The 22,006-nt window shown below is 43.3% G+C and overlaps 1 protein-coding gene across 3 annotated transcripts in view; it reads left to right on the plus strand.

Moving 5' to 3' along the window:
• The first annotated feature begins 15,119 nt into the window (after positions 1-15,119).
• LOC146871072 (sortilin-like) overlaps positions 15,120-22,006 on the plus strand; it is a 947,375-nt gene continuing 940,488 nt past the window's right edge. Inside the window, exon 1 of one of the 3 annotated variants that reach the window (XM_085650259.1) lies at positions 15,120-15,458. In XM_085650259.1, coding sequence (XP_085506385.1) covers positions 15,231-15,458 — 228 coding nt within the window. In that variant the 5' untranslated portion in view covers positions 15,120-15,230. The remainder of the gene's footprint in view (positions 15,459-22,006) is intronic. The other 2 variants (XM_085650260.1, XM_085650261.1) reach the window with 2 other exon arrangements.

Consider the following 22,006-nt stretch of genomic DNA (forward strand, 5'->3'; position numbering starts at 1 on the left):
AGTGGTGGTAGCTGAAAGCAGCCACTCAGCCTGGACACTAGTGGTGGGTTCATTTTCAGGGGGCATCTGTTATATGCCCTCTGTGTGCATTTTTCATTAAATCCCACACTGGCATCAGTGTGGGTTTAATGTGCTGAGAAGCTTGATACCAAACTTCTCAGTTTTCCGTGTAGCCATTATGGTGCTGTGGAGTTTGTAAAGACAACCCCCAGCACCATATACTCTTAATGGCAGCACTGCACTTACAATGTCTAAGAATGGACTTATACACTGTAGGGGTACAGGACTCATGCACCTGTACCCTCACCACTGGTATAGTGCAACCAGCTAAAGGGGTGACTGATCTATGCCAGGGCAGTTGGTTGTAGGCATGGCACACAGAGATGTGTGCCATGTCGACTCTTCACTTTGTTCTGCACCAAAACACACAGCCTGCAAAGGCAGTGTGTGTGTGTAAGGGTACAGGACCTCTAAGGGTGGCACAATAAGTGCTGCAGCTCTTAGAGGCCTTCTCTGGTTACAGTGCCCTGGGTACCTGTGATACCATTTACCAGGGGCTGACCTGTGGCCAGAGATGCCAATTGGGTTTAGGCTTGCTTCAATTCAGGTTTGGGGAAAGAACATAGTGCCTGGGTGCCTGATTAGCAGGAGCCCAGGGCACACTCAGTCAAAGCAAATCAGCAATTCAGCAAAACGTGGGGGTAACCATGCAGAAAGAGGGCTCATTCTCACAACTGTACACTATGCCACTGTACACGCTTAGATGAGCACCCGTATATATGGGATTAACATGGCGCTCATTTGCTTTGACTTACACCGGACCCCAGATAATTCACGGAGTACTCTCCGCTTTACAGGTACGATGACGGGCGCACTAAGATTGTCTCCTTTTTGTTGTTGTTCGGCCACTTTCCTGTATCTTGGTAACTTTAAAACCTTTAACGTAATTAATCTTTGGTCACATGTAACGACTCTTCTTACATCTTGCCATTGAGGAATGATTTCCCTCTTGGTTAGATATGGTTTCCTATTGAGAAACTTGTTGAGATTATTTGTTGGAGAGATTAAACTAGTCTCCTTGTGTACTTTCAGAATCTTTATTGCCGTATGAAACTATACTCTAATTGGACCACACTGTCGGAGTCAGAATTGAGGTAACTTTATATTCTGAACTGATGTTCCGCTTTCCATTACTAGACAATGACTATCGAGCTCTGTTTATTAACATGTAAGGATAGTCCTGTTCTTAACTGGAGAACCAGATAGATACTTTGAGACCCTTGCTCTATTCAATTGTGACATTTTACAGAACACTACTTACCATCTGATTAGGTTAGCGTTACGGCTTATAATTATGATATAGGATTATTAACTTTAGATATTTATCCCCCTACTTATGATATATGCTATTGAATCTTGTTTTTCACCCACTTAGGGTTTTATTGTCGTAGACTGTTGAATTTATTTGATACTCTGATAAATAAACTTGGACGTTTTAAAGTTGTTTTTTATGATATAGAAGTCTAATATGTTGGTCCTTACTTGCCTTTTAGGCCTCTGACACTGTGCCGTATCATTTTAAATACTGATTGACCTTTCCACCATACTCGTCATACATATTATTGAACTTTAAACATTTATGGTGAGTGCTATATATGTTACACATACATATAACTTTAAGCACTAATTAATTGCGGCTTCATGAGGACACTGCTTCTGTTTCACTTGCGAGTGAGTTTAACCGTCACTCATGCATGGTATCTACTCGGGTTAATTCTTACATCCATTTTCTGAGTCACTACACCATATGGTATACTTTTGGGGGAATATATGACCTGACTCTATCAACCAATTTTTGGAACTGTGTTTCTTATCCTTTTTTCTGTATATTTAGGATTACCTTTAAATCGATTCTCTTTTATACGTTTAACAACTCTTTCAAGGGATTGAACTCTCTCTGACAAATTATTTAATGTTCTTAGTGAGTTTTTCACGGAGGTGCCTTTCATACTTTATTCTAGTTTTTCATTTTTCTGGGTTTTCCGTTGGTGTTATCATCTGAATGTAATATACTTAATGTGCTACTGTTTACAGTACTCTATGTGATTAGTAATTGTTACTATTATCCTTGTAGCCCTGAGGAAGTCGTGGGGGTCATTTGCCCCAAGACGAAACACGTGTTGGCTACTGAAACAATAAAGACAAATTCTCATACATATGGATTGGATCTTGTTCTTAAAATAATTGTCATTTTTATATTGGACAGTGTTTTCTTCATTGCTCGGGAACACATCGTTTTTGTACCTGTTTATCGTCGATTACCTTGTGTAATGGAGGATTTTGGGATTCAAAGTGGCTGCTTCCCGTTGTTCCCTTGAGCACTTTTTTCATTGTTATCCATTTGTTGTGTACATTCTATTGATTTTGCGCATATTTCAACCTAGCCACAGTTCGAGAATTTAGTATTGTTTAAGGTTGTGAGACATATCAAGAGAATTTTATTTTGTGATAAATTGTAAAACAATGAGCTCTAGACTAGAACGAGAAAAGGTCGCAGAGGACCTTTTCAAGAACATTCATGCTGGGGTACCTATTAACAGAGCGGTTACCCAAGGCGCTTCTAGACCGAATGAGGGACTTAGAGCTAAGTTTGTACGCCTGGAACGACTCAGAAAATTTGAAACATCTAAATGGTGGGACGGTGCAACCCTAAAACAATACATCAAATCAAATAGGGTCCCACGGGGGTTGCGAGCGCAAATCTTCCCTACTTACGACGATTTAGAGGCCGATTTACTTTTGGCCTGGGAGAAAGAGTTGAATGACAACAGTATGAGACTAATGAATATTTTGATCGAAAATACCGATCGTAAGGTTACTAAGACGGCCCTGGAGATAGACTCTCTGGAAAAGGAGATATCTGATCTCAATTTGTCAGAACCCACTAAGAAAAATGTTATAGTCTTAGAAGAAATAATGACCAAATTTGAGGAAGACATCAAACAACGTAAAGCCCGAAAACTTAGGAGGGATGAGATTGATTATACCACTGGTAGAATTTTCACATTTGCTAAGAAATTCGATGATATTGTCAAGAATGATCAAGCTAAACTAGGCACCAACACACCAATAACCAACATTACGAGTGCAAGCTCCTCTGGCAATATTTCTAGCAGTGGGGATGAGGGTCCAAGTAGCGGACCTATGGTGACACTCCCTGACAGTTCTTTTTTAAAGGAGGTACAACGGATTCGTATAGGCAACAAAGGGAACGAGCAGAGATCAAGACAGGAGATAAAAGGAAAACAAGGAGGGGGAAAAGGGGTGGAAGAAGAAGAAAAGGAAAGAGAGAGGGTACATACCAGGTCTTGGAACAAGAACAAACAATAGGTACAGAACAGATAAGGAGTGTACAGGTCGTTAACCTATCAAGTAAAACCTTGTCCAAAGATCTCACTACAGCACTTCAAAAGGGGATGAATTTTTGTCCTACCTCAAGCTATGATGTTACTGACACTAGAATTGATGTGTTCAAATTTGTAAGACAACTGAAAATAAAAAAGATTTTTTAACAAAACCCGAAGCCTAATGTGTCTAGAGGGCGTGATGAGATTACTGGGGATGTTTCTATTCAAGATGTTTTTAATGTTACCACTCTTCTGTCCTGGAATGAGGAAGCTGATTCACCAGTTGATATTCGTGATGTGGCCTCTGATTTGGATCATTTGACCAACCTTAGTACTGACAGCGGTCTTAAAAACAAATCCCGCTGGACTCCTCAACTAGTCAGCGGAAATAACATCGATCTTTTCCACAAACAAGTCAATTTAGAACTAGATAAGTGGGATAAACGTATGACTACCACTAAATATGCATCCAAACTGCGCAATTTGACTTTTAGTGAACGGAAAGCACTTGAAGATCTATCTAAAGATACAGATCTCATAGTGAGAGAAGCCGATAAGGGAGGAAATATGGTCATAATGAATAGATTAAAATATGATATGGAGAGCCTGTCACAACTTACCAATGACACCTGGTATAAAAAAATTGACAATAATCCAATGTTTGAAATTACAAAGCTGTTCAATCTTAAATTGTCCAAATGGCAGGAAGATGGTCTGTTATGCCCTGAAGAAGTTCTGTTCCTTAAGATGGATAAAGCCAGATATCCTTGTATGTATTCCCTCCCTAAGAGCCATAAAAATCTCAGTAACCCGCCAGGCAGGCCAATAATCTCTGGAATTGGAGGGCCAACCGAAAGGATGGCGGAGTTTGTTGATACCTTTTTACAAGGGTATGTACACAACCTTCCCTCATATATTAGGGATACGAAACATGTGTTGAATATCCTTAATGATCTTACATGGGATCACGACATGAGATTTGTTACAATGGACGTTGTCTCATTGTACACTAATATCTCTCATGACCACGGAATTCAGGCTTTGAAGCACTTCCTATATAGACGCCCGATAGAACTTTTGGAGCACTCTGAGATGCTGATTGAAATGTCATCTTTAATTCTAAAAAACAACGCTTTCCTCTTTAATGAGGTATGGTACTTACAGACCTGTGGCGTGGCGATGGGTTCCAGATTTGCTCCGTCTCTGGCGTGCCTTTTTATGTGTTGATTTGAGGCGGAGCATATCTGGGGCCCCTCGGGTGCGAGCTGGCATGATTCCATCCTATATTTTGGAAGATATATAGATGATTGCTTAATCATTTGGACCAGCAGTAGTGAGGACCTTGAGGAATTTTTCCAGCATATGAATTCTAATGCCTATAACATGACTTTCACTATGACATCTGACCTAGCAAGTATTGTTTTCCTTGATCTTGTTCTTTTCCATCAGGAAGGGAGAATACATAGCAAAATGCACCGGAAAACCACAGCGTGCAACTCCCTGCTCCATGCTGATAGCGCCCATCCAAAGAGTAAAATTAATGCCATACCCTTCGGTGAAATGCTAAGGGCCCGTAGAAATTGCAGCAGAGACGAGGATTTTTTTTCACAAATAAATGACATTGAATGCAGATTTCATGCTAGGGGCTACTCAGGAAAAACTATTGGTAAGGCAAAAAAGAGAGCCATACGACTGAATAGATCTGACACCCTTAAGAACACACCACATAAAGACAGGAAAGACACCAAGTCTTTGGTCAGACTCGTGACCAATTACCATCCTTGGTCACACAAACTTTATACTATTCTCAAGAACAACTGGCCATTACTTACAGCTGACAAATCACTGGAACAATATATCTCAAAATCTCCTAGCATAACATATAGGAGAGGAAGAACAATTCAAAGTATCATTAGTCCGAGCTACCCTAAACAGACACCTATTAGGAAAACATGGCTTGACTCACTTAATATTGGTTCCTACACATGTGGTAATTGCAGCATGTGTAGGTTCACTAAGAGAGGAATAAAAGACTTTGAATATAATGGATCACGTAAGTTCCAAATCAGTGACCATATTGACTGCTTAACTAAGTATGTAGTCTATGTGATTCAATGTAAGTGTAGTATGATTTATGTGGGTAGTACCATACGTCCTCTTAAGGAACGGATGGCAGAGCATTTTCGTGCCTTAAAAAACCTTGATATCAGATATCAAATAGGCAGCCATGTGTCCACATGTCAAAAACAGGGATCCTCATTGGGATTCCAGTTTCATGGAATTGAAATAGGGAACTGAGACTTCGACAGTGTGAGGCCCGATGGATTTCAAAATTGCATGCAGTTGAACTCGGAATAAATGTGGATCATGAACTGCACTATTTTTTGAATACATGATTAGGATCCGTTTTTTGGCCTTGTTCACTATTATCCTGTTATGTTATCCTAACCTACCTAAGCTGAGAATTTTTTTTTTTTATTCTGCACTTCTGATTGAAGATTAACCAGAATATTAATGTTAATGCTGTTGATTTTCTTTCTATGACTGCACTGTATTGGAATTTTTGCAAATGAATGATTTCTGTTACATCTTTGTCCTATACATTATTAATAACAAGATGGAATAATAATGTTTCTGTATGGAATATTGCATAACATTCATTTATGTATGATATTCTCAATTATCTCCCCTTTCGGAGATGTATGCTGCATTTAGCTATAACGTCCTATGTTCGCCTTATTGTAGATCGTGGTGCTCTCCATATATATATATATTTTGTCATATATTGCTGTGACCTCTCTGGGACGTTTGGTCTGATTACTAACTTCCCTAAAACCCTAATATATATGCCTTTCTTACTATCTACAAATACTGACCTCGTTTTCGCATTAGTCTCCTCTTATGGGTTTTTTCTAACGTTATTTGAATATGTCTGAATATACACACTTATACTCATATTCCAATCTTAGGGTTCGTATCGGCTGATATATGCCTGACGTAATGTTTTGGTCTTAAAACAAAATAATGTCAAATACTGGCTAATTATAACAATGATTTCTTTCCTGCATGAGTCTTGTCCATGGGTCCGCTTAGTGACATTTGGTTTGGCATCACGATGCTGTTCAAATGTACTCAATCGTATCTATATTCCAAATGAGGGTCCATATCGATTGATAGACGCATGATGACTTCACTCTGGTTTTTAACGAATTCGATGTTAAATACATCTGATTTATTCTGTTTTTTCCCCTTCTTTTGTAATTATATATCGGAATTTGGGGTGTTTCTAACCTTTCTCCGTCTTTTTAAAGATGGCGACTTCGGTATTACACTTCTCCGATAGTCCTTCCTTGAATGTACTCCTAGTGACGTACACGCTTAGACGAGCACCCGTATATATGGGATTAACATGGCGCTCATTTGCTTTGACTTACACCGGACCCCAGATAATTCACGGAGTACTCTCCGCTTTACAGGTACGATGACGGGCGCACTAAGATTGTCTCCTTTTTGTTGTTGTTCGGCCACTTTCCTGTATCTTGGTAACTTTAAAACCTTTAACGTAATTAATCTTTGGTCACATGTAACGACTCTTCTTACATCTTGCCATTGGGGAATGATTTCCCTCTTGGTTAGATATGGTTTCCTATTGAGAAACTTGTTGAGATTATTTGTTGGAGAGATTAAACTAGTCTCCTTGTGTACTTTCAGAATCTTTATTGCCGTATGAAACTATACTCTAATTGGACCACACTGTCGGAGTCAGAATTGAGGTAACTTTATATTCTGAACTGATGTTCCGCTTTCCATTACTAGACAATGACTATCGAGCTCTGTTTATTAACATGTAAGGGTAGTCCTGTTCTTAACTGGAGAACCAGATAGATACTTTGAGACCCTTGCTCTTTTCAATTGTGACATTTTACGGAGCACTACTTACCATCTGATTAGGTTAGCGTTACGGCTTATAATTATGATATAGGATTATTAACTTTGGATATTTATCCCCCTACTTATGATATATGCTATTGAATCTTGTTTTTCACCCACTTAGGGTTTTATTGTCGTAGACTGTTGAATTTATTTGATACTCTGATAAATAAACGTGGACGTTTTAAAGTTGTTTTTTATGATCTAGAAGTCTAATATGTTGGTCCTTACTTGCCTTTTAGGCCTCTGACACTGTGCCGTATCATTTTAAATACTGATTGACCTTTCCACCATACTCGTCATACATATTATTGAACTTTAAACATTTATGGTGAGAGCTATATATGTTACACATACATATAACTTTAAGCACTAATTAATTGCGGCTTCATGAGGACACTGCTTCTGTTTCACTTGCGAGTGAGTTTAACAGTCACTCATGCATGGTATCTGCTCGGGTTAATTCTTACATCCATTTTCTGAGTCACTTCACCATATGGTATACTTTTGGGGGAATATATGACCTGATTCTATCAACCAATTTTTGGAACTGTGTTTCTTATCCTTTTTTCTGTATATTTAGGATCACCTTTAAATCGATTCTCTTTTATACGTTTAACAACTCTTTTAAGCGATTGAACTCTCTCTGACAAATTATTTAATGTTCTTAGTGAGTTTTTCACGGAGGTGCCCTTCATACTTTATTCTAGTTTTTCATTTTTCTGGGTTTTCCGTTGGTGTTATCATCTGAATGTAATATACTTAATGTGCTACTGTTTACAGTACTATATGTGATTAGTAATTGTTACTATTATCCTTGTAGCCCTGAGGAAGTCGTGGGGGTCATTTGCCCCAAGACGAAACACGTGTTGGCTACTGAAACAATAAAGAAGACAAATTCTCATACATATGGATTGGATCTTGTTCTTAAGATAATTGTCATTTTTATATTGGACAGTGTTTTCTTCATTGCTCGGGAACAAATCGTTTTTGTACATGCCACTGTACCCTACTACACTCTACCCTATTCCACTGTACAACACTCCAGTCTACCACACTCTACTGTACACTATTCCTTTATATGCCACTATACTCTACGTCAACACACTATATTCCAGTAACATCCAACGTTGTTCTACTCTACTCTACGCTACACCACTGTTTGCTACTCCACGGTATGGTACTCCACTCTACACCACTCCACTCACCAGCTCTACACTCTACGCTATTCCACTGTATGCCACCCCACTCTAGAACACTCCACTCTACGCCGCTTCATAGTACACTATTACACTGTATGCATCTACAGTCTACCCCACTACACTCTACTCCGCTCTTCTCTACAACACTCCACTGTATGATATTCTATTCTACAAGACTCCTCCCTATGCCACTACACCCTCTGATGCTACACTCAATGCGACTTCAGTCTAGACTATTCCACTGTTTGCCACTACACTGTACCTTATTCCACTCTATGCCACTCTAGACCTGCCACTATATGCTATTCCACTATTTGCCACTCCAATGTATGCCACTCTACTCTATGCTATTCCACTGTACGCCACTACACTGTACCTCACTCCCATCTACGCCACTCCACTGTACATCACTCCACTCTATTCTATTCCACTGTACGCCACTCCACTCTAACACAATCCACTGTATGCCATTACACTCTAACGAACTACACTGCACGCTACTGCACGGTACACCACTACACTGTTCGCCAATCCACTCTTCACTATTCCACTGTACGCAACTTCACTGTACAGAAGTTCACTCTATTCTATTCCACATTATGCCACTCCACTGTACGCCACTGTAATACACAGCATTCCATTGTATGTCACTCCACTGTATCCCCCTTCACTATATGCCACTCTAATCGACCCCACTACACTGTAAGCCACTCTTATCTATGCCACTCTGATCTATGCCACTCCACTTTATACCATTCCAGTCTGTGCCACTGCACTCTACGCTACTACATTCTACGCTATTCCACTGTATGCAGCTCCACTCTCGCCACTACACTTTACGCTATTCCACTCTGCTCCACTCCACTTGATGCCACCCCACTGTACACCACTCCACTGTACGCTATTCCACTCTACACCACTGAACTCCACAGCATTCCACTGTAGAACACCCCACTATACGCTATTCCATTCTATGCCACTTCACTCTACGACACTCCACTCTATACTATTGTACTGTATGCCACTATGCCACAACACAGTGCCTCTCTCCACTGTACACCCCTCCACTCTAAGCCACTGCACTCTACGCTACACCACTGTACTCTATTACTTTCTACCACACTGCACTCTACGCCACTCCACTCTTCACAACTCCACTGTATGCTATTCTATTTTATGCTACTCCACTGTACAACACTCCACTCTTTGCCACTCCAATCTACACCACTCCACTGTACTCTATTCCACTGTACGCTACTCCACTATACCACATTCCACTCTACAACACTATATTGTACGACAGTACACTTTACAACACTCTCCTCTCTCCTCCACTCTTTTGTACCACACGCCACTTAATGACACTCCACTCAACGATAGAAACTCCAAGATTCTAAACAAATTTTACTAAAAAATACAACAGAAAAACATTGAAATCTAATTTAAAAGAACAAGAGTTCAACCTTTGTTATAGTTAGGAAAACTTTGTTTATTCTTTCTTTACAAACGAAACTTAAAATAAACAGACAACAAACAGTGGAAATTCTTCAGTTGTAGTTATATCTTACCTTTATAATTTATGCACCACCTTTAAATGAATATAACTTTATTCTTATGCTACAAAAAAATGTTAAAGTACATAGAAATGTCAATTTGTGAAGTTATACCTTTAATTTATAATTTACGCAACACCTTCAAATTATTATAACTCGGCACCTCCACACTACATTAACTATAACTCGCCACTCTACCATGCTATGTGTCCTCACAATAAAACGTATTTGCGATGTTATAACTGTTCTTGTAAAAACTATTATTTGACATGGTATAAGTGAGATAATATGAAATTATATAATCAGCTCATGGAGAAAGCACAACTTATAGTTAATGTAGCATGGCTACTGAGTTGAATATACTGTGTGTATTCCCCCTACCTAAGCAGTTAATGGCCCCAGGGAGCCCATTCCTCTGGGCCCGCTCACTGGTTGTGCCCACCCCAGGACACAGCAGTTTTCCATGCCCGCACCGGTGTGGGCAGGGAAACGTGTGTGTGTTCCGGCCTGGTAGGAGCATTTTTCAAATCTCCTACCAAAAGGGAGAACACACAAAGTCTGCTCCCAACGAGCGGGAGCTTTAAAAATGCTCCCTTCCCAGCTCGTTCATTACGCCGGGTACTCCACATATTTCATATCTTTGGGGCACACTCTGGGTATCAAATAAATTGGTCTAAATCCCAGATGTATTCCCTTTGGGGAGAACCTCCTCGAAGTCCTCGAGGATACTCTATCCTGGTGGCCCGCCAGGGTTTCCTCTACTTGGGGATATTTATCACCACCAATACTACGTTGTTTTTCGAAAGGAATCTCCAGGGGGTGTTGCGGCAGTTTCGTACAGATGTGGTATATTGGAAAACCCTCCCTCTGACATTGTTGGGCCGGGCGTCCCTATACAAGATGCTAGCTCTGCCGCGTTTCCTATATGCATTACAGAATATGCCCAATCCGGTCCCCAACTCCTATTTTTAACAGATTGAGGCAGTATTACGAGATTTACTGTGGGACAATAAACCGCCCCACATAGCATTGGCTAAGCTAATAATGGGATGGTATGATGGGGGAATAGGTTTGCCAGACCTGCGCCTTTATTACCAGGCCTCGCAATTGACGGCCATCAATTGGGTGTTCGGGAGACATGACGATCCGAGCTTCCGCACGGACCACTGGCTAATCGGAAAAGGGGGCTATAACAGAGCCCTTTAGACCAATCACAAGAAATTGGGACTGACCGGCCCGACGGCGTGCACAGTGGAGGTGTGGCATGGAGCGCAGAACCGGATGGGATGGCGGGGACGCCTAACGAAAGCTACCCCACTATGGGAGCCGGACATTTTAGTGAGATTAAGTACATATGCGGGGTTCGATAAGTGGGAACTGATTGGAATTTCCAAGGTGGGTGACCTGTGGGTCAAGGGAAAAAAGGCATCATTCCCGGAACTTCAGGCCAAATATCAGTTTCCTCCATCGGAGGGATTTCGTTACCTGCAGATCAGCCATGCCATAGAATCGGCTCGACCTAAAAATGCACCCCTTCCGGACTCCTCTCCCCTGGAGGATAGGCTCTTGCTGGACCCTATGAACCGTAAGGCCATATCACTCACGTACAGGAAACTGATTAACAACCGGGTGGATCAGATGTCAAAGCTCAGGGCGGCGTGAGAGGCAGAACTAGGGGATTTGACCGATGAGGACTGGCGTGAGGCACTGTCCTCGCCCAGAGAGGTGCCTATCCCAATGCGTCTTTGCCTGGTGCAGCTTAAAATCCTGCATCGGGTATACTTTGACGCAATTTTTCGCACAGACTTAATAGGCGGCCAGACTCACTATGCCTTCGGCGTTGCACTCAGACGGGAACATTCCTACATATCTTATGGGGATGTCCCCTCATACAGAGATACTGGGTCAATGTTACCAGACAATTGGCTAGGACATGTGGTAAGACAATACACCCGACACCCACGCTGTGTCTGCTCAATATCTGGGAAGCGACGGACCTCACGCAGATTGAGCAAGAGTGGGCCACAGTGGGGTGGTGTGTAGCTAAGCAGAACATTGCCCAGCGGTGGGGAGTTGACACCATACCACTAATGACAGATTGGGCCAAGGACATGGATCATGCCATGATAGTCGAGAAAACTGTATTCAAAGGGAGAGGGTGCCCACGCAAATGGGATCACAAGTGGGGAAAATGGAATAAGTATAGAGGAGACATATGCATCTCTCCGACGGTAGAATTCAGGAAGGAGAGGCAGCAGGTACATATGGGGGAGCACAGGAACAGTCGCACACAGGGTGAGGAGTCATGAATGGCCAGAGAGACACGATGACTCCTAACCCGGGGACACGCAAGTGCATATTGCATGGAGCAAATGGCGGCGTTTGGCATTAGATACCCTGGACTTCAGTGTGGTGGAGGGTCGTTGAGGATGAGTTGTAATGATATGGACTGGCATTTCTACATTGTCAAGTTAATTGTCACTGCTGCTGTCTTTGTTTCTAATAAAAATTGTTTTAAAAAAAAAAAACGCTCCCGCCGACTTGGAGCAGATTTGTATTCTGTTTCCCTGCCTACACTGATGCAGGTAGGGAAACAGAGCAAGATATTGCTCCCACCAGGAGGGAGCAGTATATATGGCTGCTTTCTGTGTGTGGGAGCAATCTCAGCTCCTGCACCATCCGGGGAATCGGCTGTGCTTGCAGCATCCCCTCGGGCTGCCCCCAATGTGTTGTTTGTGGGTACTCCAGTTGAGCATAAGGGCACCTATCTATATTAAAGTGAGGCCTTGGTGGAGGGGGCTCCCTGAGCCATAATAGACTTAGGGGAGGGGGCCCTCCTGTTTAAGATATATACGGCCCTGAGGGATGTGGTCCCCATGGCCTTATAAGGCTCAGGGAGGGGGGTCCTTTTTATAATGTAATGTGGGCCCGGAGACTGGGGTGCCCGGTACCTATTAAGGTTCGGGGAGGGGGGGGGTCATGCATCCTATCTCCCCCTTTAAAAACGGACTGCCCTGGGGGATGGGTTCCCAAGGCCCAAACAAGAGTTGGGGAACCGGGGCCGCATGACCCCCTCCCCTTTTGAAAAACGTCCGTCCCCAGGGATGGTGTCCCAGTGGCCTGAGAAGGCACGTAGAGGGGGCCGCGTAGCCCTCCTCCCCTTTTGAAACAAGCATTGGCATAGCCAATAGGTCTCGCCTTTGGGACCTTATAAGTGTTTAGCCATGCAACAGTTGATGTTGTTGCACCAAGGATATTGTTCTGCATAATATATATATTTTCTCTCTCACTCTCCTATTTGCTGCAAAATGGGCGAGAGCATGGCTGCATGAGGGCGAGAGCACGGCTGCATGAGGGCGTGGGGGAGAGCACGCCTCCATGAGGGCGAGGGCGAGAGCACAGCTCCATGAGGGCGAAGGCGCGCTGAGGGCAAGAGCGCGGCTCCATGAGGGCGAGAGCACGCCTCCATGAGGGTGATGGCGCGCCTCCATGAGGGCGAGGGCGCGCCTCCATGAGGACGAGAGCACGGCTGCATGAGGGCGAGAGCACGGCTCCATAAGGGCGTGAGCACGGCTCCATGAGGGCGAGAGCACGGCTCCATGAGGGCGTGGGGGAGAGCGCGCCTCCATGAGGGCGAGAGCACGCCTCCATGAGGGCGCGCCTCCATGAGGACGAGAGCACGGCTGCATGAGGGCGAGAGCACGGCTCCATAAGGGCGTGAGCACGGCTCCATGAGGGCGTGGGGGTGAGCGCGCCTCCATGAGGGCGAGGGCGCGCCTCCATGAGTGCGAGAGCACGGCTCCATGAGGGCGAGAGCACGGCTCCATGAGGGCGAGAGCACGGCTCCATGAGGGCGAGAGCACGGCTCCATGAGGGCACGATCACAAACAGAAACAAATCCATCCTACGATCGTGAAAATTATTTCTGGAAAAGAAGTTAATTACAATTGGGGGAGCATTGCAATGAAAGACTTGAGGAGTGCCTGTATTTGGATTATTTTTGCACAAATCGAATTTATGCTAATAGAACTTCTTTACAGAGAAGACAATCTGTATGTATTTGATGTAGCATTTTCAGTCCATTCTTTCGAATCCTGCTCAAATGATAGTCTTTATGAAACAAGCAGGAAGTTGGATAAGGGAGGGGGTGGCAAATGGTGATCACTTTTGCGGCCGCTTTGATGTTCTCAGTGGCCGCGCGGCTCACTGAGAACATCAAAGCGGCCGCGAAAGTGATCAGGCACACTGCCAAATGGTGCGCGCGTCCGGCGCACATGCACTGTATTTGAAGGCCTGAAAAGCACTAGTTTGCACTTCCAAATCCCCCGTTTACTAAAGCTCTCGCCAGAGCAGCGCTAAAGCGCTGGCTCAGGCGCGACCTAAAAATGAATGTTCCCGGGCAATGGGGTGCCCAAGGCCTCATAAGGCTTCGGGAGGTGGGACGTGTGCCCCCCCTCCTTTTATTGTGTGTAATTGGCTCCTGGGGTCAGTGATTGGGGGGGGGGGGGGGTGCACACACTCCTCCCCTATTAAATTTAATTTGGCCCAGCAGATGTGATTTCTTTCGAGCACTTGTCCTGTTTAGGTGTCTAATCGATTTCCGGGTTGGACGGAGGAGCAGCGTCTATGTGTAGCGGTCTAGTTTATCATGAAGCATCCCTGTCCCGGAAGCACCACCACACAACGAATCACTCTCTGGCCAGGCGTGGCGTGGCCAAAAAGCATAAATAAAGGAGCCGGGGTCGCTCTTGACCTTCCGGCTCATACCACCGATCTTGAGTGTTGTGGCCCATCATTATCTATAATATTGTACGCTTTGTCACAGCGTGGTATCAGGCTGCGCTTACCTGCCCCACAACACTATGGGCAGGTATTTAATTTGAAGTCTATTTTGGATTCGTCTTTTGCGAGGACGTAATGTGTAAACTTAACGTTTTATTCAATCAGAAAGGAGTATCTCTTAGAGATAACTAATGAAACGGCAGAGCGCCTGACGTGACTCACAAATTCTAGTGATGGCATACGCTACGCCTCCCGTTCCACCACAGCGAGGCGTGTTAACCAATAGCACGAACGAATCAGGATGAGTGACCGGCCGTTTCTCAAATCAACCTACGCATTCTCACAGCGTGTTGCCAATGGTAGCAGCAGGGGGTGGGCGCGCTCTGCGTAGTGTCAGGGACGCAGAGATGCGGTCGGCTGTTTTAAGTCTGTTGCTGGACCCCCAGAAGCTATGTGTCTGGGGGGTATATCTGCTTGTGCTTCAGTTAGGAGTCGCCACGACTGAAGACATCGGTGATTTCTGCAAGGAGGAATCGGCAGTCCAGGAAAACGAGGTGGCAAAACTGAAGAGCAACACCCACACGGTGAGGGTGTGAGGAAGGCTGCCAGGGGGTGGGGGAGTAATGTGTTTGGGTAACTTATGAACCATGTTGCCGGTTTGCGTCATGTTCTCCAGCTTCCCATAGTGCTGCAAGCAGAGTTGCATAAAACGTAACTGCACCTTTCAGGATGTAAAGTGATGTTGGGGGGGGGCAAAGTCTGGACTGACTGAGGGTGGTCACGTGTAAGCAGTCTAAATGACAGCCTAAAGGTTGATCTCGGGGCCCTCGTCCAATGGAGGGTGTTGCGCAGGTGGGCTACAGATAAAACAACAAAGAACTAACCAGAAGTGAACATGGGGGTACATGGAAGAGGCGGAAGACTCATACTTAGAAGGGTAGAGTGTGAGTTGAGCTGGTTCGAGAGAGGCATGTCTTTTAGCAGGGTTGGACAGGCCTATAAGGAAGCCAAGCAGTGGTCTGACAGGTGGGCCTGTTTTATGACCTTATGGGCAGGCTTTAAAAGTTGAGTAATCTGATATTAATCAAACAATGTCTGCAGCAAGCTCAAATCCATACTGCCATATGTACCTTCCAAAACACGTGTACAGCGTGTCTTCACAAGTTCAGATTTCCCCCTAATTTTCAAGCATGTGCCACGATTTTAGCCTTGTAGTTCACTAAAGGGGTGCACGGGCCAATTTTCTGTCGCAATCCGACTCTTTAGGTCTGACTAGCGCCTGTTCCGATGCAACTATCGTTTTTGTGTCTGGCTGGGCTCCATACCTGTAATTCTCCAACATCTTCAACAAATCTTCTGCGTATGCATTCATCGAGAGTCTTCAGCATATTCCTCCAGTGATTTGCATACCTCTTTCCCTTTATTTCCTCACAGACCCCGAGTACAGATGCCGTAGAATTTACATCTGAACTGTGGAGACGAATTGACCACAACTTTGAAAAGATGTAAATTTCAGCTTTTATCTGCATTTACATAACGACAAGAGCTTGTTTGTATGTCAGGCATGTAAATATTTACTTACTTACAATGAATTTTAAGTAGTGCAGTATCCAAGGCTTCCCGTGACAATCAAGCCTCGAGTTCTGGGTCTTTAAACTTTTGTTCATTTTAACATCCAAGGTTAACTTGATTCTAATGTTATAATCGAGCAGGTACTGTCACGTACTAAGTCTCTGCACATCCACAAAGTTAAAGCCAGCGTGCTAACACTTCAATGGATGGGATTAGTACTGGTGCTTCTTAGTAGCGAACAGATTGTGTCAGTTAGCAGCTGCACTTGTTTCCCCATTTCAAGAACTTCTTTTGTTATATTCTTACATCCGAACTCTTGTCTGTGTTAGTGACATGTTATCTTTTAATAGTGGTGGAGTGTTGTGTAGGTTCCTAGGACCCCCCAGGATGTGCGCGTTTTGGATGTCCTAAACTGAGGGCTTGGTGTGCAGACACTCTTGACACCCCCACAGGATGTCAGCTGTTAAACCAACTAGCTCTACAGTGCCACTACCACCCCCCTGTATTCTTACAGTGGTGTAGGTAGTTTCTGGCTCCCACTGAACATGACCACCCCGATTCCTCCGGTATCGTGGAAACAATACCGTATCTTTTGCTCAGTCACTCGTGCTTGCTTTTATCAGAATACATAGAATGACGATTGGAACAGTTTCAATAATTGTATTGGTCAAGCGTCAGTCTGGTATGAAACATGTTAGCTGTGACAATCAAGACAGGAGCAGACAAATGTGATTGCTAGTTCCAATATCGTAAATAGCAGATACATTTCTTCCATAATACTAATAAGATGAATTAAAGCACATTATATACAACAATAGCATTGGTGTACTCCTGCGATACGTAGCCTACCTAACTGTGCATAGGCTAAATGTGTAGATGAAGCATGTATGTGTAAGTGCTAGGATATGTCCTAATGGGACTAAGAATTCCCCGGGCAAGTACTAACCCCTCACCTGATGGTTCTGAATGAAGGACCCAGTTTCTGCGTCGAGGATGGCACATCGCAAGGGATGTTAGGTCTCTGCCTGTTGAAGGATCTGCCTGCAGAGTTTCGGTCCAGCCTGGAAGGAATTCTCCTCTGTAAGGGGGAGTGAGGGTCTTTTATACTAAAGTGGTCACTTCAGGGTTTTTCCAGAATCAATATGTTTTTAAAACATTCTCTAATCCTCTGCTAATCTTTTTCTAAACAAAACTGACTATGCACAGCTGGCTGTTGGCCATGGATGAAAAAAGTGGTGACCCTTATACAGAATAAATCTACCGTGCCTGGGGACATGTTTATGTACGTCAGGAACAGGGATTAAGTTATGGTACCAAAAGCCTGATGTCAGAGAGACAGAACCAAGCTACTAGGTAAAAGGTCACCTGTGTAAGACCGTTATGTCGTGTGGATAGGACAAACTGTATGTATATGCTGGGACTAACCTAAAGGACATGACGGGGTGAGCCAACAAATTAACAAGGAGATCCAAAAACAATCATAGTCTCTGTAATAGACCGTGCACGAGCCGAACCTTGAAGATATTTTTTATGTAATCCATGAACTAAACCTCATATTAGAATATGATAGTGTCTTTAACATTTTATAGACACTTTATTTCATTTACGCGTTGAAGTTTTTCTCATTAGTACATCAGATTGTAGCTGCATTCTGTATTTATTAATAGTGAGAGTTTTTAAACAGTAGTTGAGGAACATTCCTGCACCTGACTTGACAATAGTGCCAACAGTGAACTAAGATGCAAATCAGTTGTTGTGCACTCTAGATGTGGCCTAAATTCTTATTATAGATGGAACGACATTATAGTTTAATAAATAAAACACGAGGTATTTTTTGTATAGGGTATATCCTGAACTCCAGTATTTGAAGGTGCTCTCATATGTGATAAGCATCAAAAAGGAGGATCGGTAAAATAAATAATTTGCTTAGTATAGCAAATGTGCTCAAGCAGGGAAGCCAGGATTGGCCCCAGATTCTGCAGTTTCACTATGCAATTCAGCCACTTGATGGGTATCTCTTTCTGACATGAAAGGTTAATGCTTTGTCCTTAATTCTTTGGAAAGTAGACTAGTGCATGGTGACAGACACAATACCCGTTTCAAATGTGTCACTTTTATCATAGAGTAAAGGTTATCCAAGGATATAAGCATGTTCACAACAGACTATATTGCACCCTTTTTTCCGCGAAGGTAGATTTACTGGGATTCACAAGATGCCAAGCTGTGACTGGATCTGATTCAGGTTCCCCATGTTGTATGATCAGCAGCTGTAGTCGTTGGGCCACAAACTTTTGCTTCTTTTCGGGTCGAGGGACCAAGAGGACCTCGAGCTGAGGCAGAGTCAGGCTTGGGCTTTCATTGGCTCACCCAATTCTATCCTTCAATGGTAACCCACTCATATTATGGGGCGATTCTCATTGTCTTTCCTCCTATATAGTTCGGTTTTTTTCCAGGTTAGGTCCAAGAAAATGTCTCGTATGTTGTTCTTTACAAATCCACCTCAGCAGGGTACTTGGTTAAGAAGAGCCTCCTATTTTTTCATATTCTAATGGAAAATGACTACCATACAAAGGAGACAACCAGGGACTGGGAATCTTATAGACATGGCAGTTGATCAGCTCATTTCAGAACGATTGACAGGTAGTGCTGAGAAAAGAATCTTCTGTCCGATATTAACGTGGGAAATCTGTTCTAATTGGCTAGGATGAATGGGTATGCTCTGATGTAATCGATTGCAGAGCACCATAGTAAAATTCCTGTTAACTGCGGTCTGCGCTCATAACAAGTATCTTGTTCTAAGCATCTTGTTCTAGTATTGACAATTGTTGAATTAGAAACCTGGTGACAGGCTGTACTTTACATGTTGAGGCACTGTGCGGCTCATTCCTGCCATTCATGTTATCAATCATGTGAAGGAACATGGTGTCGAATATGTATGTAAGGCTTGAAGTTCTCGCCAAATTCTCACAAATATGAGCCAGCAAAAGAGTATGGTGTTTTAGCAGTCCTTCTGTATCCCGTAGTTTATCTTCCTGTTTGCACTATGTAAACCCACAATACATTTTTCAGGTCTTGTGGTCGATTTATATTTCACTATACAGAATTTTCGATTGTTAAATAACTGGAGAAGCACTCCAAGATGATGACCCTGTTGCTCGCCAAGAGACTTTAAGTTTTCATGAAAACTTGAGATAAATTAAAACAAGCAATGCATGATGGGCAATATATCTTTTGGCTAATTGTGACGTCCGATCTTTCCTGTTGTCTGACATACAGCTATAAGTGTATTGGAGTGTACGTCGTGTATATTTTAGTGATATGTTTGCTGCTATGAGAAATATTCTGCCTCCGAGTGAAAACTCGAGTCTCACACTAGTTCCATTCATCATAGTGCTTTTCACGAGCGGAAGTTTGAACCGCCCTTGGGACTCTGAAACAAAATGAGCTGTGGGTTAAGTTAATTGTTCACCAGTACTAGGTCTGATATCGTTATTTGTAACAATTTGTATTTTGAAGGAAACAATGACCCAGTAGTATGACGCAAGGATAATGGAGGGAAACCACATATGCCGTGCTGTACTAGAAGTGTGATTGCCTCGATCCAGCCTTCTGTCATCCCGTATCCCTCCTTGTGCCTCATGCAAGGGTAGTCCTGACTCTGGGAGTAGGATGATGGTTATGTTCTTATGAGAACATTACAGCTGGAATTGGGAATTGTGTGGGAACTGCGATGAGATATTGGTGCTGTGACGTCTCCTAGAAAATGTTGTTTTGAGCATTGTGCTGGAAATTGGCACAGTAATTTTCTGTGCAGGGAAGCATGTGTCCTGGTTTGTACTGTTTTTTAGATGCATCTTAATGAACTCCTTAATGTGCTGTCTGTAGCTACTTGGTATGTTCTGTGGATACAATTTATGTCTGAACTTGTATTTGTGGTGGATGATGCAGTACTCTTTTAATAAACTCCGACTGTGTGGGGGGATCAAGCAGCTGGAAGTAGGCAATAAAACAAATGTGCAATGCTGTTGGAATGTGGACAGGAAGACATGAGAGGGCTTTCTTCTTATGGCAGTTGTTGGGGTTAAGACTAGTGGAAGTTAAGACCTGTAACTACCTTGATGGACGTCTGGCTGAATCGGACGTGTAGGAGTCTTGGATTTACAAGGTCCGAGTGGCACAGAGGCTGTTGGGGAATATCTGAATGTTACAGGTTTGCAGGACCAGTAATTGAAGAGAGCCTTGTAGTATATAAGATGCTGGCAGCCTTCGCTATATTGTATGCTGCAGAGCTCCAGAGTTATGAGCGCAATAAATGTAGCAAAAGTATTTCAGACAGCTTGAAATGATCCTCGTTGAAGCGTGAGTTATTTTTCAACACACAAACAGACGTGTATCAACACGCAAAGTACATGCCAGTAATTGACGCCACCAAACTCGCACCCATATAATATACACAACACCCCGCTTTAAATCTACACATCCCACGACAAAACACCCAGCGTTTAGGCGACACAGCGTACATCATATGTAACAATAGATACAGGAACATGAAGTAGGCATGAGCGCAACACTCAGTGTCACGTTCGTGCATGATAAGAACATGTAACAATAAACCTATTGTCACATTTAAAAATGAGTTTGATGTGCACCCACAGATTCCTACAGAGTTGTGAGTGGTCCCAGTTCATGAAAAGCAGCTTAAAATGATTAGTTTGTTGGCTAGGACTCCGGCTCAACATGAATAGTTTTTCTAAATGGCGCTGTTTGGGATATGTAGCACGGAACAGTTATGAACTATTTTAACTTGTTGCTGTAAATTAGGTATTGACCCAGTATAGAGAGACCCACTTTTAATTTGGTTCGCAGGGATTAAATGCCCTTTACATGAAACTGGCTATTCTTTAGACTTCGTTTTTAGCTCTTCCTTAAGACTGCAAGTCGACTGGCCATTACACTCGCTATTGTCTGACAAGTTTTTATATCCCATTTGAAGTTATGGGAATCATTAACAACCTTAAAACTAGTTATGCCAAGTGCATGTCAAAAGGCGTCCTGGAACAGAAACGCCTTTACTGATCTTGCCCATCAAATTTCTTTGATTTTCCTCTTGTAAAAGTTTTTAAAAAAATGACTAATCGTTCTTTGTTCTTGAAAGCTTTAAAGAACACCCTGTCCACAGCTCTGAATCAGAGGCGCAACTAGAGCCAAATTTCGGGGGGGGGCTAAGAAAAAATTTCGGGGGGGGTCTGAATCTCTTAAGCCATAGGCAGAGTTTGCAGATTGCCCATGAAGCTGCGCTCGCATTCATGGACGAGTAACTACGCTCCTGCAGCCACAACTGTTTGACACCCAGAGCACAGCTCCCAACACCTTGTTGCATCTTGGATGAATGGTCACATATCCCAGAACAACAGTGGATATGACCGCATTCGCCCGGGCTCAGAATGCATGTGCGTGCACCTACGCGTGTTGGTACACACCTGTGCAAGGTGATGCAGCCCCATGGGTGTAGCTGCACAGCGTCGTTTGGCAATGTTCCTAAATCTGACATACTGCTGGA

The sequence above is a fragment of the Triturus cristatus genome, chromosome 1_1 (genome assembly GCF_964204655.1).
Source record: "Triturus cristatus chromosome 1_1, aTriCri1.1, whole genome shotgun sequence".
Taxonomy (NCBI): Eukaryota; Metazoa; Chordata; class Amphibia; order Caudata; family Salamandridae; genus Triturus; species Triturus cristatus.